The sequence below is a fragment of the Drosophila simulans genome, chromosome 2L, assembly GCF_016746395.2.
Source record: "Drosophila simulans strain w501 chromosome 2L, Prin_Dsim_3.1, whole genome shotgun sequence".
NCBI classification, from domain to species: domain Eukaryota; kingdom Metazoa; phylum Arthropoda; class Insecta; order Diptera; family Drosophilidae; genus Drosophila; species Drosophila simulans.
Genome location: NC_052520.2, coordinates 4052975 through 4077772, shown reverse-complemented (window position 1 = coordinate 4077772; position 24798 = coordinate 4052975). Strand labels below are relative to the sequence as shown.

Below are 24798 nucleotides of genomic sequence, written 5' to 3'. Positions count from 1 at the left end.
GAAATGGAAATGGAGCGTCAAAATGTGAGGCGGCATTTTTGGTTTCCCTTTCGGGAGGGAAATACTCTTTTCTGGATGGTTAAGGATACATATTTGCGGAAAATTTCCACACACACACACATGTCCTTAGAAAGTTTCCTTTTATTTTTTCCGTTTTTTTTTCTGTTTTTGAGGGGCAGAGCAATGTACGATTATTTGTGGGGAAGCCTTTTTGTTTCTGCTCATCGAGAGGGGGTGGCAAAAAAAAAAAAGTCTGACATAATGTGGCCAAATGTGTAGCCCAACAATAAATGAAAATTGTGTGCAATTGTCGTGCCTTTCATGGCAGCCTTTTGTCTCGAAGTCCCTCGAAGTATCCCTCGAATTTCCTCAACTTGGGAATGTCACTCAGCTTTTGTCTACCCCCGATTGCTCGCTTTTTTCGTTATTATTGTTGAGCCAGTTCCAGTGGCATTTTGAGTTGCCTGCGTGTCTCGCAATGCGCTCGTTATCCTTTTTATTTGAAGTTTGCTTAATGCCAAGTAAATAGTACCCAGCATCCACATGTCCTCTTGTCTTCCTTCGGCTGGCCCGCCTCCGCCTTCCTGTTTCCCCATTGTTTCATCTTTCGTTCTGGCCGCAAATGGCAGATGTTATCCTGTGGCTGTTTTCCCCCACTTTTCCCTCCTTTCATGGCTTGTTGCGGACCGAAGAGCGACCTTTCCGCCCCTCAACTCCCGTTTATTGACGTTAAGTTGGCTGTTACCTATGACCCCATGGACCTCAGACCTCCTGAGCCCAGACTCTCCCGACTCCAGACTTCAGACTTATCTGGCGCATTATCGTCATCATCTTCAATTTAATGCGTCGACGATGCCACTCGACAATCTCTTTTTGTCTTTGCGGCACTTCCTGCCAAAGGACATGTTTGCGTTTATTTTCTGTGTGCATGGTTTTTTCTTCTTTTTTTTTTTGGTTTTTTCCCGGTTCGTACTCTAATGTAATGCCACTTTATATGCCGCAGTTGATGCCTTTAGAGGCTTTTGTGTTTACGCCATGTTAAGCCTCGAATCCTTGAATGCCACAGCCGCAACATCCTCGACCATTTCTATTTTTACACTTAAGCAAATAAGATGTGCAAGTACTGTATAAAAGTTACAATTTTTCTGTAGATATCATCAAGATTCGGACGTTATTGATTCAAGAATATTTATGGTGGATCTAAAGAACTTTTATGTATTCTTCCAATTTAGAATAGAATATTTTTCCCAGTGCGTGGCAGCTTCTTTCCGGCGTTGCATGTGTATTGGCATTTGCTTGGTTGATTTTCATGTTGTCCCGCCTATTTGCCTGTGACAATCTACCAATCTGCTCCCCCCCTGATTTTCCCTCCATTTTCCGCCCAGCCCCACCCACTGCGGGTGTTAAGGCCCAAACACAGAGCAAGGTCGTTTCCCGTTTTTCCATATGCCGCATTTACATTTAACATTTCCATTCCCATTTGAGGACGTGCTTCGGTTCGGTTCGGTTCGCTTTGGTTTTGCTTCACTTCGGTTTTCCTCCCGGCTTTTCCTTTGGCTTTTTTATGCATGATCTCATCGCTGACTGGCAGGTCATGTGACAGGCCTACTCCTCTTTGAGCCCGGTCCCTCCAGCTTTTCCCCCATTTTCCCTCCATTTCGCACGCTTCTCATTCGTTTTTCCGCTCTTCTCGGGGGGCAAGACAAAAGTTAATTGCCTGACATTAAACTATGGAAAACGATGGACCCCTGGGAAAGGAGTTGGAAAAATTGAGTTTCCTGGGCTTGCAAGCCCTGCAGCAAGTATCTCTTAATTATGATTTTTAAAGAGAATCACCATTAAGGCAGGTCGAGTTGCTTTAAATGGTTTGCGAACTGTTTCTGCTGCTTAATGGAAAGAGGTAAATTAAAGGAAATTACGCTGAAGTTATTATTTTGCAAAACCCCAAGCCGATAAGCTGGATTCAGCTTTCAATTAACATTGATTAATCTTTGGGCATTTCTTTTTCTTTAGTTTATTTTCAATTAGCAAATAATCTTAAATTACTCCAAAATGCATACTAAATAGAAATCCGTTGGTTTGCACTTCTAATAGGATTTCTTTTAGACCATTTCTCCCCATCTGTACAAATAACCTGTGAATTGCCTCCTATTTCCGCATTTTAGTATTTTTTTTGGGCAGCAGGCGCTAAGCCGCCAACAAACTTAAGCGGTTTTCGAGTTGGGACAAAGATTTGACAGCAAAAATGAAAAAAAAAAAATAGAAAAAAAAAGAAAGAGGAGAGTGTAAAGACCGTGCAAGATTTGGCCCTGCCTTGTCAGCTTAGAATCAAAAACAAAAGCCCCTTTCCATATATCCCTGCAGAGCAGCTGTCTGTTGCTTGCCTACTTTTTGCAGGTGGAAAATGGGAAACTCACCCACCATTATTCCGGTGTTTTCCCGCTCCTCGCTCCTCCGATCCGATTGGCTTCATCAGGAATAGAAAAGGTAAGGTAAGGAACGACCCTTCAGGCCAAAGGCAATACATTAGAGCCCGGCCAGATTAAAATTGACTTTGGCGCTTTCATTTTATCCAGCGGCCCTCTGAGAAATTTGAAATTATTGCCATCGTTGATTTTTCGTGGCAATTTTGTTATTTTGCGGTTATTAGCGCGACAATTTCCACTGCTTTTGCCTGCGATTTATTGCCGGCCATTTGGGAATGAGTTATTACGGCAGATTAGGCCAAGAACGTGGCTCATTTTCTGATTAATTTGTAGGTGTCAATGGGCCGAAGAGCGAGTGCCAGAGCCAGGAAAAGTGAATTTTTATTGCCCAACGTAAATCACTGTGGAAAAGGATAACAGCCAAGATTGTCTCTCGCTTTCGTCCTTTCCCTCTTCTGATTTCAATTAAATTGCTTTTGATTTAATTTCAGAGCTCAAACTGTTGGCTAAACAAACAAAACCGGAGAGGGTTCAACTGTCTGTTTGGGTTTCAGTATATTGCACAGAGAAAAACAAGAGATCAGTTATACGTTTTTCAAAGCATTTATACTTGATTTGCTTGATTTTAATATTTCATGTATTTTTTTAGGTTATTAGCTTTAAGCTTATTAGACTTTGATTGATTTTACTTGACAACAGCCCAACTTTTCTCAGTATACACCCTATTTCTCAGTAGCCTAAGTCCTTTTTTCTCTCCATTCACTCCACCCTGTGGATTTCTGGCCCGCAGCAACCGCAAAATGCCTGAAGGCTGGCAAAAGGAAAAGAGGACAGGACACAGGCAGGACATCATTTCCCTGTTTGATCTACTCGGGGCCCTGTTCTGCTTGCTTAAAAACGCATTACTGAGGGAAAAGTGAAATGGGGAAAATGGCAAAGGAAGCCCCAGTGAAAACCGGAGGTGACCACAAGTGGAAATCCTTAGCCACAATCAGAGTTCACATATCCTTTACGGTCTCGATTTGTTTGTTCTGCCTGCTGACCTTTTTTCTTATTTTTCCTGCACTTTTTGCGGTTCCTGTTGTCGTTCCGAAATTTATTAAAACTCCATCTAACAAATCTAAACGCAAGCAATTAATAAACATTTACAAATACAAATCCCTCGAAATTTACTGTGCGGTTTCATGGTTTTTCTCGACGGATTTTTTCTAACATTTTCGCAATTAAACCTTTTTGAGTAAACAAACACTTTAGATAAACATAATGAATTTGTTGTGTGTATCTATATAGGCACTCATTTAATGTGGCTTATGCAAATGTGGGCGGCTGTGGGCGTGGCCTAAGGCCAACTAATTAAACCGAAAGCGACCTACATATTTTACACAAATTCTTACACGTGTATCTAATTTTTAGTTTTGTAAATGCCCCCACATTGGATGGAATACATTTTAAGTGGGCGTGGTCGTTCCAAGAGGCGGTTAATTAGCGTTGCGTCAATATGTGGTACATACATAGGTATGTACACATATATCTATCAATTTATGATGCGTTCGTGTAGTTTTAACATAGTCAGGTGGGCATTACTCATACGACATGTGTGACGACGTTGGCGGTTGGCTTTAATGCATTTCCAGCCACTGTTGTTGTTTGCCATACAAATTTATTGCCTCACTGTGCTGGTGGGCATATGAGCCGTGGTTCGCTTATATTTGTTTGGAATGCGGTTTTATAGAGCAGGTCATTCCAAATACGGAAAATTAGTGCTCGTTCTAGAGCAAAAAGAAATAGTACGACTGCCAAGCTATAAGCTATATTTTTGCATTCTACATTTTAATTTTAACAATTTAATTATTAATCTTTAATCTTTTTTACAGACTATTATACAATTCTCACAAAGCTCTCTCTCTCTCTCTCTCTTTTTCTCTCACTTTCCCGGCAATTAGCACAGCCTTCTGACCACTTGCATTTTGTCCTCTTTTCACTACTAATACTAATGCGAGCACTAACACCAGCTCAGATTCTACAGCCACAACAGCGTCCTCTGCATGTGTGTGTTGTTTTTGAATTAATTACACAGTTGATAGCCATGGCGATAGGTAATAGTAGGGCTATAAAGCCAATGGTACAGTGAAAAAAATTTGTTGGAAAATGTTGCTTTTCTACACTTTAGCAGAAGTGCGGATAGAAACTGGTAAAATTCTAGCATACTTTCAGACACCTTCCAATGTGATTGAAAGAACCTAGTGATTTGAAGATAGGCTAAACTGCCAGACTAAATTAACACCTTTTTTCGCCAAGTGCATAGGTGTAGGCCCAAACAGTCGATTGCCTTGCCACGGCGGCCGAGGCAATATTTCACTTTATTTGCCTTTTGATTAGCCCTAATAGCCAGCGTTAACAGCTAGCAGGTCACACACGCACGCACACTGGCGCAGTTTCACTAATACACCGCCACTTGTTGCAACAACAACAGCAGCAACAATTAAACAACAACTGCGACGACGAGTGGCACATAAATTTGTATTCTAATTACTTGCGTTCAGTCAGCAGCAGGTCGTCGGTTCAGGTCAGCATTTGTAATTTATGTGCCTGGGTTTTGTTGGCTTTTTAAAAAAGATATATGCGATTATGCGATTGCCGGTCGGTCGTGCTGCTCGTATATGCTAGTTGCTGTATATTGCTGGTGTGTTTGTTTCGTGGTGTGGCTGGTTGCATCTAAATACTTTAAACGAAATGTGTCATGTGCATTTGCGAGGGGAAATGCGAAAAACACAGGGTTAAATGCCGAGGACTGGCTGTTCATTGTCTCCTTCCTTCATTATGCTAATTTCCAGATATTCAGATGGTGTTGTAATTGCCGCATAGCATGCAAATTAAGCGAAGGTCGACTTGTCGGATGGATGACTCCGCGTGGAAAAGCACTACAAAATACCAAGGCTCCACCCCTCCCCCCACCATTGGCTCTAATTAGCAATGGTCAAGACTCGCCATTTATGGAAATTATTTTCCATGTCTGACTGTGGAAATTATTAATGCTGCTCAAGTGGTTTGGGTGCGAGTAATTGCAAAGATTACCAGGGGATTGAAAGTGGGCGCATCGTATATCTATGCTGATATTGAGGGTTGGTATTAATCGCGATTTAAATGGACTCCCCCCTTTATTTCCAATTCAATTGCATCAGATGCTAACGCCCTGAGTATGCCATAAGTATAAAGAGTATATTCAAGCTCGATCTACTCACAGTTAACATTCAAAGTGGCAGTGGCCTCCAATCGCTTTCCCTCGTTCATGGCTCGATTTCTGACTACACACTTGTACTTGGCACCGTCATCTTCCCTGCGAGGAATTATGGATAGCGTGGCATTGGTGGGCTGATCCTTGGTTCCGCCCTTTAATACTGTCGCTGGCAGTGGCGTATTCGAACCCTCGCGATACCAACTGTATAAACGGGTTAAATATAAGTCAACTTATAGAGTAGTTCCAGATATATTCGGAACTTACGTTATGGTGGGATCGGGGGAACCACCGATGCTGCTGCATGTGAGCTCCATGGGCTTGTCCTCGGTGGCCACGGCTATGTTGCCGGGCGAGATCACGGGTGGATGAGGCGGTGTGAGCACCGTGAGATTGTGGAACTCCTGGTGGACATCGGCGCCCGTTCCCTTGGCCTTGATGCGGCACTCGAAGCGTCCATTGTCGCGGTTATAGGACACATTCTTGATCTGCAGATCGTAAATGCCACGCTCCGGTTGAAAGTCGAGTCTGGAAGGAAGGAGGGAAATAAAATCAGTGAAGAGTTCAATATAGGTAGTTAATGCCAAGAGCTGTGCATTTAAGTACTTAAATATATGAATTTACCCAATGCTTGAGCTGCGTATTGCGTTTATTTTTCGGAAAAGCGGAAAAGGAAACAAGCTTCAAAGGTTAAATGTCAAAATCCAGTCAATCAATTTCCATTTGCCTCGAAATCAATTTATTTTTATTTGAAAACTTGCAGGCGACTTCTGTGCGCCATGCCCGACTCCTCCTCAGTGGCCGTCACTAATTGTGCTAATATTGGATTTTCCCACTCTTGTCCTTGATTCGCTTCCTGTTTTCTGCCCGCAGGTGGCCAAACTTTAAACGCTCGTAATATAAATAAATACGAAATGGTAATATTTGACGAGGAAGGCGACACGACAAGGAGTTTTCAGGGGGATGCACGAAGGACCAATATAAATAAAATCAACGTTCGAATAAATGTTTGCATATTTTTCCTAGACAATTTTCAATAAGAACCTGGGTCCCAGACACTGGCAGCTCGAGTGAAAGGTAAACAGGGAAAGAAGGAAAGTAATTTTCACACAGTCTTTGGAATTTTACCAATGTTTACCTTATTGTTATTTTTATGTGCCGGACTATTAAGCTCTGAGGGTTCTTATGGCGTAATTGCTTTGCAGCCTCGTAAACCAAATTAATTGCAAAAATTGTATAATTGGAAAATCTATTTCATTTAGTATCATTTTGCATATTGGGCTAAATTCTTTGTTTCTCGTTTAAGTATACAAATAGAGAAACTGTAAATATCATTTATTTCCTTATAGTTTCAGTTTTTATGAAGCTTCCCAGTGCAAGTGTTCTTTTTTTATTACATACTGAATTAATGAACAATTAATTCGGGATCCCAGTAATATTAAAGCCAGGTCTTAAGTTCAATATTAAATATATAGAAAATTCGCTCGCTTTTATCTATCCAAAGCATAAGGGGACAAGTTTGTCAATTTTCTGCTTTTGGCTTCTGTCAGACATTCATTCCCCCTCCTTCATTTATCTTGGCTTCATTTTGCCAATGTCTTAATATTTCAAGGCCACTTCAGTGTCCTCCATTTACGATTTTTTCTTTTTTTTGCTGCCATTTTTCACAATTTTTCAATAGGATGATGATGATTATTTGGTCGTCATCGTCGTTGTCCTGGACAACTACTGAAAATTGATGCCGCCCGAATGCGCTTCGCTGGATTCTCGGCTTTTCCTCGCTGGACAGTCAGCAGTTTATTAGATTGGCAAACAAGATGGCCCTCCTCCCACTGCCTACTGCCCACAGCTGGGAGATAAAATTTTCATTTTCCATTTGCAGAGACTTTTCCGAGTTCATTTGTCAAGCTGCAAGTGGACTTTTGACTGACATTGAAATTGGTTCTCATCTCGAGGATTTTTAGCGAGGTGGGTGGCACATTTCCGTCCGATTTTCTGAGATTTCTGAGACATCTTAGCTTTGTGCACTTTTGGTCTAGACAATTTTGCGTTTCTAATTGGACTGGCTTATTTCTCACACTGATTAGCTCGGTCGCAAGTTCGTTTTATTTACTCACTCATTTTACTCTTGTGCTAATTGCTGCCAAAAACCGCAGTGCCACCAAAAAAAGAAAAGAAAATAAAACACGCGTTTGTGTGAAAATTTAATTTGCCAAGCAGCAAACCGCAGCAGGACGAAAAAAATACTAAAACTGCCCAGGTCTCATGGTCTTGAAATCCCTAAACAGAACGCGCAGACAGACCAAAAAATTTGGGGTAAAGAAGAAAAACACTCGCCAACGAAATCCAAAAGGGAACGTAAAGTGCACTGAAAGAAATTTAAACCTAATTTATTTTTTCACAATAAATCGTAGCTACATATTAAGCTTATAGATTCATTTTACTTTTACTTTCATATCCTTGCTCTAACTAAATGTTAGTATATACTATGTACTCCCCTTTTTGCCTCTGCATCAGACAGCGAATTGACTAAATTCGCCACAGACATGCCCGCTTACCTCCTTTGGCCACCCAAAACCGCGTGTCCTTGTCTAGTTGATTTTTTTTTTATTACTACGAGCATTTTTCTATTTGCAGCTGCTCCGCTGCCTTCCTCCACTTTTAGCACAGTTTTTGGGGCCAAGTCTCTGGCGATTTGCTCATTTGCAGCTGGGATAGATAGAATTCTCAGGACACGTGCTCGGTGGAAATAAAAAAAGTGCAAATTATAAAAACTGCTGGCAAAGCGCAGTCATCGTCATCGTCATTGCCGTCGCTCTGGGGAATCCCCTCAATTTTCCACCTCCTATCGGCAAATGAAAAGCGCTTTAAACGAGCCGCGGAAAGTGGGGGGGAAAGGACGCGTGTCCTTGAGCGTTACAACAAAAAGCGTACTCTAGAGGGATAAGCAAAAGGCCCCCGGCTGCCTTATTCTTGTTGCAATTTTCAAGTTTATCCCCAACAGTCGTCCCCCGGCTTTATTTATAGCATCCCTTCCCCACTCCAAAAAATTCTCCTCGTGCATTGCAATTTGTGATTTGTTGTTGCTACCACAGTGTTGCCCTCGATTCGCGTTTTTTGTTGCTTCCCCTGGGCAAAAAGTAAAATTTTTTTATAATTTTCGTACCAGAACAGAGGACATTTTTAAACGGCCGCCAATTATTCGCCAAAAAGATAAAGAAAGTTTCTTCCGGTTTTCAATTTTAAATTTTATACAAATTTAATTAATCGTCAAACCATTTGACCAGATTTTAGATACCAAAAATGGATATTCCAACATATTTTTCCCTCAAATAATTCTTTACATGTACGAATTCGCAAACAAGGGAATCGTTTTCCCTGCGACTCGTGCCTTCTAAATGCCGCTCTCATTGTTTCTCAATCTCTGTGAGAAGAGCATTCCCCTGATGTCTCGTTAAATTAAATGTTCAGCGAAATATTAGCCCAGAGCTTTTCTTTTTCCCTTCGACCTGTCGCGACATTTTGGCCCAGAGAAAAAATCTGTAATTCCCTTTATTTCTTTTTTTTGTGTGTGTGTTGTTTGGCATTGCCAGCAAATTTGCAGTAATTTCACTTTTGCACAGATAGGAATTTCCAGGGGGTTTTTCGGGTTGGGTACTATCTTCGCCTTCATTATGTGGCCAGTTTCGTTTTAGCCTCCTTGAGCCGTGTTCTCGTGTCCCGGCTGCTGTTTCTCGTCCTGTTATTTGTCCTTGTTGGCTTGTTTTCGGCTCCTTGTTAGCTTTCGGCACAAATTGCAGTAAAAATATATTTTACAATTTGCCTGGGCCCGCAGCGCGATTTCTGTGGCCCCTCAACGCCTCTTTACGCTGCTTTTCTATTTGTTGATTTGCTTTTATTATGCCCACACTCATACCAATGCGTACAGATAGAAAATTCGGTGTTATATTAAACCATTTCACAGAAACACAAATTCTAAACCACATATAAGAGTTTTTTTGTGCCAGCAACTATTTTGAGTTACAAAACATTTATTTATATGAATTTTGGTTTATTCTTCTAATAGCTATTTTTCCCAGTGCACCCATAAAATGTACATGGCGTTATACTAACGCTGGCATGTGGCCATTTTATTTGGCAAGCTGCATGCAGGATGAAACGGAACGGAATGAAACGGAAACGCAACGACACGGAATGGAACGGATGGAGGGTTGCATTTTTCGCGAAGAAGAGGAAGACGAGAAGGAAGAAGTTGGAGGCCCGTGTGGCACAGTTGACACTTAAAATTTATGCGTTTCCACATAAAGAAACCAAACCGAACATTAAAAAGCAGTCGGCCAACGGGAAACGGAAGTCGCAGGCACCAGGCAAATAAAAATACAATTGAAATCTGGGGATGAAAGGGGGCAATGAAAATGAAACATAAACACAAACACCAAGAGGCGGAAGGCCATGTGTGTATTCAGCAAGTCTCAACATGCAACACGCGGCTTTGACATTAAGGACACGGCCAATAGTGATGACCTAACGGATCGCAACGAATCGTAAAAATATGCTTGATAAGGAAAATTGTAGGATACAATAATTGTTAAGAAACAGAATCTTTTATTTCCTACCCAAAAATAGTACTGAAAACATAGAACCACTTCTATATTAATAAAGTGTATGAATGAATTGCTCAATGCTAAGATTCTGTGACTTTCATTCGTATACGTAATTCACAACATTTTAACGACGATTTTCATATTAATAAACCATCATAATCCAATACAAATGCAAAGCCGTAGCCACGTTCGGACTTAACTGTTTCAGTCGCCTGGCATTTGTTTAAACTGCCAAGAACTTGATTTTAATTAAGTTGCCAGCCCAGTCAGTCACATGCATAAATCGCATTATCCAGGTCGGGTGGGCGCAGAGAGGAGTGTGAAACATTTAATTAACTTAACAAATGGCTGCCAACTGCTGCTGCCGGGATAAACTGTACTTGCCGGTCGGCAAAAAGGATAACCGTTAATGCCACAGAAGGACAGAGGCTGCGGGATTTCCCTCCACATTTCACTTTATGACCCCACACACACACTCCCATTAAGGACATCAGCTTTATGGCCAGCATTTAACATCCCTCAAAGCGAGTCGTTTCCGCAATTATCATCCTTGTTGCTAGGTCGTGCTTCGATTAACCGTTACCAACTAGGGTCGAAAAACATCGATAGTATCGATACTATTGTACATTGTTGTCAAACTTTTACTTCACAAGTTTGTCAGATGTATAAAAAAATTGTATAACTATGCTTATGATATTTTTGCAGGTTACTCACCTATAGCCGGAACTCAACTGAACTTCACCGATGGCTACGTTATCGAACTGGGCGGGATTCGCTGTCCAGCGGGTCCAGAAAAAAGAGAAGTCATTCGCCTCATACTTGTCGTTAAACCGGCACTTGAGGGTTAAGTCGGCATTCTCACGTGTGTCAATGGATTCATCGGCCAGAGTCGTGGAACTCAGAGCTACGAGTGCTGAAAAGATATAGCGAATATTTAATAATGAGATCAAATGAAGTATAACTATAATAAAACCTCGTTGTCAACAAATCACAAATCAAAGAATTTTTTCCCTTCCCAAGATTGTAATTTTTATTGTGAATAAAAAATATTTGCCTCGCCACCCATAAACATTACAAATTTTTGATCACCACACAAAACCTCTTTATCAAATTTTCATAAGACTTAATTCGAAAAGAATCATAACTTTTCACTCCAATCCCTGAACCAAGACCAGAAAATAAAACCGACGACATAAGAACTTTTCAGTGTTCATGAAAATTTTATCAGCTGTTGCTCTTTCTTTACCCAAAAGAAAAGAAGAAAAATCGGTTTAAAATAAAAGAGACCGTAAGAAAAACAAAGCACAACGAATTTTGTTTAATTCTTAATAATGCATTATACCTCAAACTTGTCAAGAAAAAAAGGAGCAAAATAAAAGGGAGTGCTTTGAATAAAGAAAAATGAAAACAATTTCAAGTAACTTTTTCACATGCTTAGGCGACAAAGTTTCAGATACATTGCCTACCTTTAAGCGCACCTTGAGCACATGCGTATCCCAAGGATTCAAGGATTCCCTTCTCTGCTCACTTTTCCTTTCTTTTTTTTTTGTCGACCCCTGGCGCATTGCTCTTACTTTGGCGCGTAAATTTCGAGTGGAATTTATAGCCGCTTTATATTTGGCATCAAATATGCATGAGGCGGCGTTTAAGCCACTCCAGAAAAAAAAAGCAAAAAGTGTTTGAGAGGCAATAAATTTTTGTATTTGAGCTGCAGCTCCAGACTGTATTTCAGACTGTGCTAAATTTAAAGATTGTTTCGGTCTGTTTCGCTGGATTTGCATTAGGGCCAATAGTCGTTAAAGTCCCAAAGTTATGCAGCCCATGAAAATCGCATTAAAATTAATTTGGCACTCGGCTGAAGGCCCCTAAATATCCTTATCTAATCCGATGGATAATAGCATCACACGTCAAGGTGGCAACTCTGGCGGCCAAAAGAGCCTTCACTTCTCATTTTGCGCCCGAGTTTTCTATCTTTTTGGGCCGGGAATTTATGTCAAAAGTTTCGTTTCTTGTTATTTTTCCAGGTCCTGGGCGCTGTGCCCATTTCATTCATTTATTCTGGCCGTCTCTGTCTGCCATTAAAGTTACTTTTGTGGAGCTTTTGGCCTGGTTGTCAACGCATTTCTTTGCTCATTTCACTTGACTGCTTAGCGGGAGGAATGACGAGGAAAAGCACGGGAAAAACCGGGGAAAATCAGGGGTAAGTAAGAGAAAGAGAGAGCTCGCGCTGTCCATTTTCGCAGGATGCGTTTCTAATTAAAAACTTTAGACAGAGAAAGAGACGTAGAAGTTCAGCTCGCTGCACTTAGGCAAATTGCCAGATGTTGTCCTGTTCCACTGAATTATGCTTCTGAATATGTTGGGTCAACTATTAAAAAGATGTGAAATATGCATTTCCTTAAGAACACATAAAAATGTGTTTGGTTCTTTCTTCCGTATTTTTTAAATTAGAAATTATAATTATTAAATGTTCCCAAGTTTAATTTTCAAAATAAATACGTAATCCGAAATCGTCGTTTAAAGGATATAAATGAATAACGAGCCATTCTCAGCGAATCTTTATAGGTTCGATTACTTCTTTTTTATTGTCTGACATTAAGAATTCACGAAATGTTAAGTGCAATTAATGGGGCGAATGCAAAAACGGTAAAAAGGCAATAGCCAACCAACCAGCCACTTGCAACTAATTAAATTATCGTTAAAGAAGGCGCACGAAGGAAAAGCTGAAAGAAAAATTTCTTGTAATTGCTCGAAATGAAAAATAATATGCAAAAGGAGCGACGAGTGTAAAGGCAGTCCAGCAAAAGTCTAAAAAAAATTAATTTCCGCTCAGGACAGGGTCAAGAGCTAACAGATTTATCGCAACTAAAAGCTAATGGAACCGAAAGAAATAAGCTAAGTTATTATTTATGTATATTTAATGAAAGTTGTCCATTAACTTTGTGATAGTTAAAATAGCGTATTTGAAAGTGGAGAATAGGTACTGCACAGAAAATAGTAAATCTTTTCAGATTGCATTTTTTTTCTACTCAAAAATTAACAACAGTTTTTAAGAGGCGAATTGAAAATGCAATGTTAAATGTTAATTTATTCTACAAATCATATTATTTAAGGTCTAGATGATAAGGCTCTCGTTTGTTAAATGATAATTGGTCCAGAAAATGATCTAACAATACAGCCTACTCGCATCATATGGTTAATTTGAATTTTCCAAGATTTTCGGCAGAGTGGAAAATATATTTACATTTTCCCAGAAATTTTCATTTCAGTTCAATCGCAGCAATTGAATTTCGCCTGAATGGCAAGAACTGGAAAATTTTCTAGAACATTTGGTCAACGGCCTCTGCGTTGGGCATTGTTGTCTCTTTGGGCCAAGAATTCTCAGGCCAACACCTTTTGCTACAGTGGAGCTTCTGTTGCTGCAGCTACAATACGCAATTATGACGTGGGAATTATATTAAAATGGAAACAATGACGAAGGCGAAGGGGCCAAGGCGGCAGATGAGGTGGGAAAACCCAAGCTGTGAGCCCTTTTGCGGCTGCCTTTGGGGAAACTTGAGAACTAAGGGAACGTAGCGCATAGGAACGAAGAGCGTACACTGATACAAATAAGAGGGTAAATCTTGGAGATTTTTGTTTCTTGGAGCCTTTTTGATCACTAACTGATTATCCTGTTTGCCTACATATGAATCACATATCGATATTCGGTTAGAGTTCCCAGGTTCATTTATTTTCAGTGTAGAGCCCAAGTATGAGAGCAATTCTACGGCACTGAATTTTGCCCTTGTTAATTGCATGTTCTGCATATCACTTATAAATGCACCCACACAATCACAGCCAGTCAACTTCGCACTTACACAGACACCTTGCCTCACATGTCAGTGTACACATACCCAAGAAAGAGACGGCGTCATGGAAAAAGAGAGAGATGGGTATATGTATGGAGCTACGAAGACTTTGGGAAAAGTTTGCCATAATTGGATTTTCAGAGTTAATTACCAGCATTGAATTTGGCCATAAAATGTAAGAAATACCTAGGCTCGCCCTGTCTCTTTCTTTTACTCCTCTAGCCATCTCGTTTGCACACTGATTACAAAGTAAGTTGGCATAGATTTTAGATTTTAATTGGAAGCAAAAGTTGGTGAAATATTTTGTATTCCAGTTACAGTATGTAATAGTCGGAAATAAGATACGCTGTGGCTAATTATTTTACTTGTATTTACTTTTTTACGTTAGCAACGCTTAAGTACCTTCAAGTGTAAAAATTACTGAAGAAATAGTTATTGCTTTTTACTGATTGATTTTTCCTAGAGACGTGGTATCTTTAAGGTTGGGAATACCCTCATTGAAGCTACAGTGATACATATACGGAGAGTGAGAGGTCTGTAAAGTTATGCATAATGTGGACACAGCACAGCGAGGAGATGCCAAAGGACGAAGGACCAAAACCAGAAGCAGGACCAACAGAAGCTTAGGAATTATGTCTTATTATTTTGCCTGCAGCCTGTGGACGAGGCGAAGAACAATGGCAAATCACACAGCCAGGACCAAAAGCAGGACTCTAAAGCCGGCAATCGGGTTGTTGTCCTGGCACTGCACCAAAGTCGCAATCTCAACGCCTCCATTCCCTGTCTCTCTGCCTGACTTGTCTTTAATGTCTTTATGCTTCGGCCAAATGTTGGCTGGTCTAGAGAACCGCCACACAGGGAAAAACATTGGAGTAGTGTGTCCAAATGGAAAAGGTAATCTTTGACTTCCTTAACATATTTTGCATTAAGATTTTATTAAATGTATGATATAACATGATATGGGATTAAAAGGTAATTTAAGCACAATGTCAAATTAGTTTCTTGTTTTTTGTTCACTGCACTAGAATACTTGGCCTTTTCTTCGGTCCTTGCCAACTTTAGAATCCTTTTGGCCAAAAGCAGAGTCGATAAAAACTGCAAATGCTCCTGCTCCTGGCCCATAAAATGCAACATAATTTTCTTATGACTCACACAGATAGACAAAAACGGAGAAAAAATAGCTGCGAGCAAAAAATCAAACCAAACGATTCCAAAGAGGTAAGAGTGGGTTAGGTGTTAAGGGGTTAAGAGAAGGGGACTGAATGCGCTACTGTTACAATGAATGTTATCTGTTTTAAACGGCGCTCCCGTTTATCCTGGCTACCAAAAAGCAAGAGCCAAGGCAAATCCCAAATAAAAGCAAAAGCCAAGAGTCTGAGACAGCAAAAGTCAACGAAACGGAAGAAGATTGCAATTTAAAGGCGGCGCAAGGCGACCGTGGGGTCTGTGGTGGGTTAAGGTGCGGCAAACTGGTTTTTTCTGTGTCTGCAGAGGAGTACAGAGAAATATTGATGGCCAAGTTGCAAGCTCCTTGGGCCAAGAATAAAAATAATACGAAGAAGCCTCAGTTGCGCGAAATCGGAAATCTTTAAGAGGGGTGTCGGGAGAAACGTGACAGCATTTATGTGGCACACTTAACCCTCTGTGGAAAGAAATAACAAAATAATCGATTTCTGAATCTAAATAAAGCTAACTGCATGCTATTCATTAATTCACATTTTTCTTGTCTGAAGAGTGGGTTCTTCAGCACCGCTTGTTCTATACTACTACTAAACAAACTCTTTATTTAATTTGCAAAATCTTGAATTAAAGGTAAAATATAGTAATTAATTATTGCCTAAATAATAATTTCTTATCAAGAAATTTAAAACGTATTTCCCTGAGAGAAGAACAACCATCGCAAAAATTATACATGCATAAATTAGGCCAGCTATGGGTTAAAAGACAAGAGAAAATCGCATGTTGCAGCTGTTCCACTGCGAATAACGAATGTTCGCCAACGGGAGGTGGGGCGACAGGGGTTAAGACATTGGCAGATGGGGACACCTATATCTACCTACCGTTATTTCATTACAACTTTTGCATGACAATGCGGAAAAGTGGGAGAACATAAGAAGCTGCAAACGAGAAATTCTCTTCTTTTCCTTTGGTGAAAAAACAGGCACAAGATTCGCAACCAAAGTCGAGGAGATATACAAGTTGTATCTCACAGAGGGAAAAATATCTACATGTGTGTATATATGAAAAGGCAACTTTTTTTCTGCAACAGCAGCGGCATTTATGCGTTTTTATGCAGCGGGCTCCAAATTGCTTTGGCCAAAGTGGAAAAACCAGTTCGAGTTGCAACTTTGGCTGCACGATACTCACACGAAACCCCTTAACCCCCGGTCTTAACCCTCTGGTGCGAATGTGTGTGGTTAACATGGCTTAAGAAACTTTTGTGCCCCCAAAAAAAGATATATAAGCAACAACAGATAAGTTGCAACTTTCGAAAGTTCCACAAGAACTGAAATGTTTTCGTAGCTCTTTATTCTTGCTGCCTTTTTTTCTTGTTTACAAGGGACCTTCTCTTCGTTTTTTCCCCCTCCTCCTTTTTTTGGCATACATTTCGGCAAGAAAAAGTCGAATGAAAATGCAATTTTCAAAAGCAAAACAAACACTTGTTGATATGCTGCCAAAGAGAAAGGGGCCGCAGCCGAACTGGTGTTGAAATATTAATAAATAAGCCTGGCAACTTTGGCAATTTTCGCCAGCTAGCTCTAGGATTGCCACCCCCTCTTGACAAACCGCAAAACCAACCAGCCAAAGGCAGCTGAAATTTTTCTTGCTGCCACAAAAAGTTGCACATGCATGGAACGCACCCGCCCTGCACCCCTTCTCTTAACCCTCTGTCGACCAAATCAAAAGCGGGCCAAGTGCGCCAAACTTTTGCACTCGAAAAAGCCCAGAAGAGAAGCCAAAGAAGGCGGAAAGGAAAAAAAAGGCAAAGGGATACAGGAAAAGTACACCAAGAATTTTCCTTTTTCGCTGTTGACTTTTGGGTCAGAGTTTTCCCCCAATTTTTCCACCGCGCCCTGCGTATCACTTTATCAACACTGGGGAAAATTCAATTTCACTTGCCCATATGCAGGCGAAGGCAGTGCCCCGGGGGGCGTGGCACTTATCATATTCGCGCAAACTTTTGGCATTGCAAAGTTCAACACTTTAGCAGGTGGAGTTTATTAAAAATGCATTCGAAAATGAAGCGAAAAACTAGGTGGGGAAAAAAGGAACGGTGAAAGGGAGTACAGATAAAGAAAACATTTGGAATCTTTGAGGCTGAGAAATGTTTTTAATTGGTCAAGGCATTAGCCCACTTTAATATTAAACTATTAGTTAAAGAGTCAAATAAAATTCCTTGAAATCTGTAATCCCATTTTAACCGAATAGTATTATCTCCTTTATTTTTCCCACTGCACTTCATAAATTGCCTCCAGCTTTGGTGACCACTTTATCACTTGGCACTCCCCAGATAGACCCACACAAAATGCAACAAAAAGAAAAGAACAGCAGCAGCTGGCGAAGAAATAGAACAAGTCGAAGTAGTTTCGCTTGAACTGGAACTACTGAAAAATACCCCAAGGCAATCTGCAAGATACTTTTGTATCTTTTGTGCTGCCACTGCACTGGGATTGCGGTTGTCCGCTGGTAATGACCAGAGCACGTTTTGTTTTCCGGGGTGGCGGCGGAGGGCTGAAATATCTCTGGCAATATTTGAACATTTACGCTTCATCGATTGCAGTCCGCACAAATACGGCAGAAAGTATCTGGTGGATAGATACGAAGGTAGCAAAGTTTGCTGGCCAAACAAATAAACCACCAGAGAGCGGCCAGCAGAAACTTTTGTTTACCCAAGTGCAGGCGTACATGGCTGGGTGCATAGAGCTTCCCTTTCCTCGCAATCGAAGCCGAGAAAAACGATAAAAAGTCAGGTAAGGAATGGCCGGAAAACCCATTGCTTGACCAACTCCAAGTTGTTGACAATCTTCTCGAACGAGTGGGTGAGGAAGTCTTCGCCAGGGGTGAAAGGATTTTCTCATTACCGGGGAATCAGAGCTTTCATTGCGCCTCAGCCACGTGGACACTTTTCCTCACAGCTAATTAAAATACTTCAACACTTTTCTTTTACTTCTGATTGAATCCGTTGCACTTGAGAAAGCAATTTGCAATTTCATTTACAGCGTTACCTGCAGTGTTTTCAATATAACGACACTACAGTCAAAAAGTGATCACATTTAATGAATTTAAAAATATGCCTAAAATATTTAATTCAACGCATTTGATTTGCGTAAAAAGGCGCATTCACATCATTGGTTGATTAATCATAAACAAATAAATTAGGCATCTCCGTGTATAATATTTTGTTTGTATTTAATATTCCTTTATGGCTGCCACACACGCTCTTTGATTCAGTTAAAAATCAGCATTGCATGTCATAAATATTTCTAAATGTTTTGCTTCTTTTTAAACACGAAAAAATCAACAACAGATGAGCAAAAGGAAAACCTGTATCTCCTCGCATGCAAAAGATTTTCCCTTTTCCACAAAGGAAGCATCATTCTAAGCACACAGGAAACAGGAAAGAAAAAGAAGGAAAGGCAAAAAAAAAAAGAACTTGAAGGAAAAATCACTGGCAATTTGCATAAGATACAATTGAGTGAGTGTCGTTTCTTTATATTTTCCTTCTCCATTTTTTGTCCTTTCCTGCCGCTTCCTTTTTTCCCGCTTTCCCTGCAGTATCTTGAAGCTCGTGTAATGAATTATCATATTTCATGTGGAAACGAGTGAGGGGAGCAACAACAACAATGTTTGTATTCAAATTTGTGCCGCCAAAGTGAAGTTGAGACACAAAAGGGGAGCAGACTCCAAAGAAATGCCGCAAAGTATGCCATAAAAATATATCCACACAGCCGAGAGCTGAAAACCAAGCTCAACCGAAGACCATGATTCACGAAAAACATACAGATACGGCAAAACTTGTAGAAACACTTTAAAACTTAATGAATATAAGTATATCAACATGCGTAATTCTAAATGAAAATTGTTAATTTTTGTGACATTATGCACACTTGAATAAATGCCAGGCATCAGATGTTTTACGTCATAATTATGAAAACTATCTCTTCCACTATTTTATCCCATGCTGTTGTATCTTAAATAGAAAACCAGATTGAGTCGCCGTTGGAATCTTCAACATTCCTTGTTGATATGGGTCGGAACAAGGACTTACAAGCTTTGGCTTTCGAAAGGGAGGAGTAGTTCTACACCCACAACAGCTGTTTTATCCGGGCTGCCTCTTCCTTTTCCATCCTTTTTTCCACTGGCATCCAGAGATCCTGGGAGACGACACTGGGAATATGTCAGCAAAGCTTCGCTCATCCTCTGCATTGTTCCCCATAGAAGGAGCACTCGCTTATAAACCATGTCCTGTGTCCTTTCCATGGCATTTCATTCATTTGTCCTGCGGTTCTCAACTGCAGCTTAGTGGCAAATTCACCGCGCTGTTTCTCTATCTGTATCGCAATTTTTGTTGCCCCAACTTTCCGTGTTTTTGCGTGGTGCAAATTTAATTTTCAGCCATGCCGGCACGCCCACACTCGCACACATACACACACACTCCGCCTCCCCTTTGAGCTGCCCCTTTACTTTATTTTTTTATTCGCCCGCATTTATTTTTATATACATTCTTTTTTTTTGCGCTAGAGTTTGGTTACTGACCACTCGACAAGCTTTTCCACGCTTGTTACTCATGGAACTTGGTTTTGGCCACGGCCGCCATTCACCTCGTGTTTTTGATTCCGAGTGCTGACAAAAGAATTGTGGAGCAGCAGCTGCGCCTGGAAAAGCAGGAAAAATCGGTGCGAGGGTGGAGTCAACGGCTGGGGAAAACCGCAGCAGTTCATTTGGCCAGCGCCTTTCGGATTGCCAAATTGCATAACCGAGAGACTTCAGTTTTGGAGCAGGAATTTTGGGTCAGAAAGTTGCTGGAGTACCGGATCCAGACATACAAATATTGTTTGAGTCTCTGTTTGATCCCTTCAAGGAATGTGGATAGAGAAGCTAATATATCAGATCTAATACTTAATTTCGAAACAATCACAAGAAAAAATTGCCTGAGAATGTGAAACAAAAACGGAAGAAAAGGGAAACTTTTGGCAAAGCTACTGGGGCAGATTTCTTGGCGAAAAGACTCCTTTCCCCCTAGATTTTCTTCACTTTTCAGCCCTGCATGCTTGCGTTGGCAATCTTGGCAAGTTGATTATTTTTTAAAGCATATTTTAAAAAAAAATCTCCTCAGTTTTTCCTGTTCCCTGCCTTTTCTGGCATTTCCCTTCCAGTTGCTTTGCGTTTTGCGAGTCTCGGCGCTAAGTTGGCGCTAAATTAAAAACTTTTGCATTACATATATTGCACGAGAGGATCAGAGTCGTAGTCCCAGAAATGCAGCTGGGCAAAGCTCGAGGGAAACGCACGCGGAATCCGGGGGAAAACAAGCTCCCTTCTCTGCTGCATTTTTCACTCAACAAAAAGTTTGGCTCGCTGTTTTTGCCGCTTGTTTTGCTCAACTTTTGCTGCTACTGCTACTACTACTGCTTGTAAAACCAATTCCGAGGAAAATGAAAGTAATTTTTCCCATTTAGCATTAAAATATACATATAATAAAAGTCAGAGGGAGTCGAGAATGCTGGAGAAAAGGGCAAGATAAAAGGGAAAAGGCGGCAGCATAAGGAAACTTCAACAGTTGCTGACAGCAACAAAATGTTTGCCATTTAAAATTGCAATGCAATAATACTAAAAATCATCATAAAAACGCTGCAAACTATGCAGAACATATAGTGGAAGTAAGAAAAATTGGCGAAATGATGGAATAGCGCAGAACAAAGCATGCCAACATGGCGTATACACAATTTACATCGCCCTTCCACCGGAAAACTAACCCGAAAACACCGAGTAATTAATAGGTGGAACATCATCGAGGGTTCGAAAGTAACCAAGTGCATCGTAAAGGGATTTGGCCAAACTCAGCTGCAAACTGTTGCTTAGGAAAGTTTTTAGCATACTTGGAAAACTGCTCTCGAAATATATGGTGCAAACTTCAAAATATACTCAGATGAGTGAAGGAACTTTCATTTTCGAATGTGTGTTTTTCAATATTAAAGTAGTTGGAAATTTGGCTAATATTGCATCTCCTAATCATGGTTTTTTAACTTTTGATTCGGTTTCCCCCTTAATGGTTTCCAATCCATTCAAACTAGTGTTAAGTATCTCCATTCCACAGGGCATTTGTCAAGTCGCTGCTATCAAGGAAAAGCACTCGGAAAACATTTACGAGCCGAGCCCAAAACCCATATATGGGCTCGCAATGGTTCAATAAAGCAGCTTTATGGCGTGACATCTTTTCACGCAAATGCTGGCTGGGCTATCTCCATTTTCCCAGCCATTAGGAGCCGCTTACCTTTTCGATTTCCCCTGCTGACCACTTGGGCGGTCGGCTATTAATATTATCTCTATGGCACGGCGAACCAAAAGTGCCACAATAAATTAAAAACAAAATACCCAGCCGAGAAATTAGAACTCCTCGGATACGAAATCGAAAGCTCCCCGAAAACGAACTGGAAAAACAAAAACCCAATCCCTCTTTTCGGGCCAAAATCCCCAATTTCTGTGGAAGTCCCGCTGTTGCGACACTCAATAAACCAGCGATAGACATGAAAGTAGAAAGAGATAGCTATGTGTTCGCAGAAAGAGATAGCTACGGGTAGTACGAGCGAGATGGGTAGAGAAAAGTGGAGCAAATGCATGACAACATTTTCAGTTGTTGGTGTCGCTCTTTTTTGGCAGCTCTTGCAGCAGCTCTTTCCACCGACACAAAAGTGAAAAAAAAAATAAAAATAAAAAAACTACCGGCGACAATAAATTTTCCAACTGTTTTTCCTGTCGTGTTCTTCTTGTTGTTGTGCGTCAAGTGACCCACATTATTTTTGGGTTCTTCGTATATTTTTTGTTGTTTTTTCAGCGTTCTTTTTATACCAGTATTTGTATGTCCATGCAGTGGGCAGGGATTTGACAAGGGTTAAAGCACAATGACAACAACCGCAGCAACAACAAGTTAAAAAAAGTTAAAAAAAAAAGAATATCACGACCAAAATTGTAACAAAAATCAACCAGCATTGCATTCGCCCTCCTGTTTTGAACTTATTCCTTTTATTACAACTTGGCCCGGGGTCAAGCTCAATTTGTTGGCCAGATATTTCTTGAATCTGGTCGGGGATAAAAAAAACTTTATCATTCGTTAGGTTAGAGCTTATCGATGATTGTGTGGGGACCTTTCTCAATTTTTCTCGATTTTATTCGTAGTGATTTTATCAAGGAGGAGGATTTACTTAACATGGTGAGCATTACTATCTTTTCAACTTGAAAAGTTTAATTGAAATTATCGTTGACTTTTGTGACACCATGAGCATAATAAACACATTTTGCGTACAATCCCTTTACCTTCCTTAGAGTTAAGTCCCATTTACACTCACTTTAATTGCTGTGGTCCGGAATTGAATTTGGTTTTCATTTGGCCAGGACCAAATCTGTATTTAAGCCGCATTTACACTGGCACTCGCATATATGAGCTTTCGGCTTTGCGTTTTCCACACTCACAATCGCAATCACAATCCAAATGGAGGCTTAAAGTCACTGGATTTTTTGCATTTTAATAGCCATTTGCGGCACTTAAAAGCCCAAAAGCAAATGGGAAAATGGCAATTGTCGGGCGGGGCTTTGTTCTTTTTGCTCTCCTTTCCTGTTGCACTTACTCATGCTGCTGTTCTGTATTTTTTTCTACCAGTCTGGGTCCCCTTTTGCACCTGTTTAAATAGCCAAGTTAGTTGCGCAGCTAATTAAGTCAAGTTTATGCAAGGATAGGGAGGGTCGCCAGCTTCGCCTTTTCCTCTTTTGACCAACCATCGGTGTTCGCACGTTCTCACCTGGTCAAAGTCCCCATGCCTGTTTTTTTTTTTTTATGGTCCTTCATCCACTGGTGGCGGCATCTAATGGTTTTGTTGCTCCCCCTTTTTTTACTGGTTGCAAAAACAGAGTCCCTCCCATTTATCTCCCCATTATGTCGCCACAAATGTCTAATGAGACTGAGGCAACCAGACCACATTGACAATGATGGATTTGCTCTGGTTAATCAATACGAAATAAGGCGAACAAGAGGAGCGATTGTACCCCTAATGGAGCAGAACTCAACCCTCAACCATTTCTGCCGCCTGTTTTGGCAGGGGAAACATTTTCATTTTTTAAGTGCGGACACTTTTTACGGCTTTGGTCAAAGTGCCAAAATATTTTTCCCACTTTTACACAGATATTTTGTTTAACAATTTTTTGCCTTCCTGCTTTGTTTTATGAGAAAATATGGTACCAGTGTTTTAATTGCTCGCATAAAAAGTGTTCACTTTAGGTGCAAACATTTTTTACCCAGAAATCGATTTGCGGTCTCAAAGTTGATTTCCGAATTCTCACAGGCTTGAACTTGGTTAAAAGTGATTTAAATAAAATATTTATTGAGTCAAGTTGACAGAATGGAGAAGCTTAATCAGCTGGCTCGACAAAGAATTATGTGTGAGTCTGGGCATCGAGAGGCTTGGGAAAAGTTTGGGCATGTATAAATTTAAATGAAACGAAGACGATAAACGCAGACATTTAAATTTGCATATTGCTTTGCTCAACACTAATTGAAATTCATTTACATTTAAGCCAGCAATTATGTGGATTTTCCCAAGCAAAACAATTTGTAAATGATGCATGCGATAAAAATCCAAAGCAGAGACAAAAAATCTTGGAAAATTTGCATAAATTAAAACAAAGCTGCTGCAGATGAATGACAACTTAATCTTTCCTTCTGAGGCAGAAATTATGAAACTTTAATCTGTTTTTCTGGCCAGCAGAGAGCTCGGAAATTCTAAAACTCCTGCTGCAAACTAGACAAATATCTTTAACGCACTCTGAGCAAATTGTTTGCGGTTGTGTAAGACGGCAAAACATAACGCATTTATATATATTAAAGATGTAATCCCATAATCGATGCAATTCATATACGTGTGTGCGTTTAAATAAATTGCATAAGAGACGCCAGACTCTCCATCTAAATACCCGTTGTAATGCAATCAAAAACTTTGTTAAGCGCATTATGAACAACCAGACAAGTGGAGAAAAGTGAGGAAAGTGATGGAAAAGTGGCGGAAAAGGGGGCGGCCACCGACTGACCATGGATATCTGCTCATTGTGCATGAAGTTTACACGATTTTCGCTTTACATCTCATTCACCTGCGATTGCCACACATGTCTTGCCCCCTCCCTCGTCGTCCAGCGCCAATTTTCTTCATGGCCAGCTGAGCAGGTGGAAAACCGAAAGTGAACCCTCGCATAATTTGCTCAGCAAACTATAATTACCATCTTATCTTCAATGGTCAAATATTTGGCCACTTTCTCAAAGTATTTGTACTGCTTAATTGGGATATTAGTCTAGACTTGAAAATATATTTTATGGCTCTACAAGATTGCTATCAAAATAATTCCGCAATTAGGTTATCAGTGACGATGATTGCGTAATTTGCTTAAAGTAGAACATATTGGCTGGTTTTACATTCCCAAAT

The 24798-nt window shown here is 40.4% G+C and overlaps 1 protein-coding gene across 2 annotated transcripts in view; it reads right to left on the bottom strand.

Annotated features, from left to right (window-relative positions):
- LOC6730936 (hemicentin-2) overlaps window positions 1–24798 on the bottom strand; it is a 79309-nt gene that overhangs the window by 28333 nt on the left and 26178 nt on the right. For both annotated transcript variants that reach the window (XM_039298527.2, XM_016179523.3), the window contains exons 3-5: window positions 10980–11178; window positions 5929–6189; window positions 5669–5865 (exon numbers count right to left, since the gene is read on the bottom strand). In XM_039298527.2, coding sequence (XP_039154461.1) covers window positions 5669–5865; window positions 5929–6189; window positions 10980–11178 — 657 coding nt within the window. The remainder of the gene's footprint in view (window positions 1–5668; window positions 5866–5928; window positions 6190–10979; window positions 11179–24798) is intronic.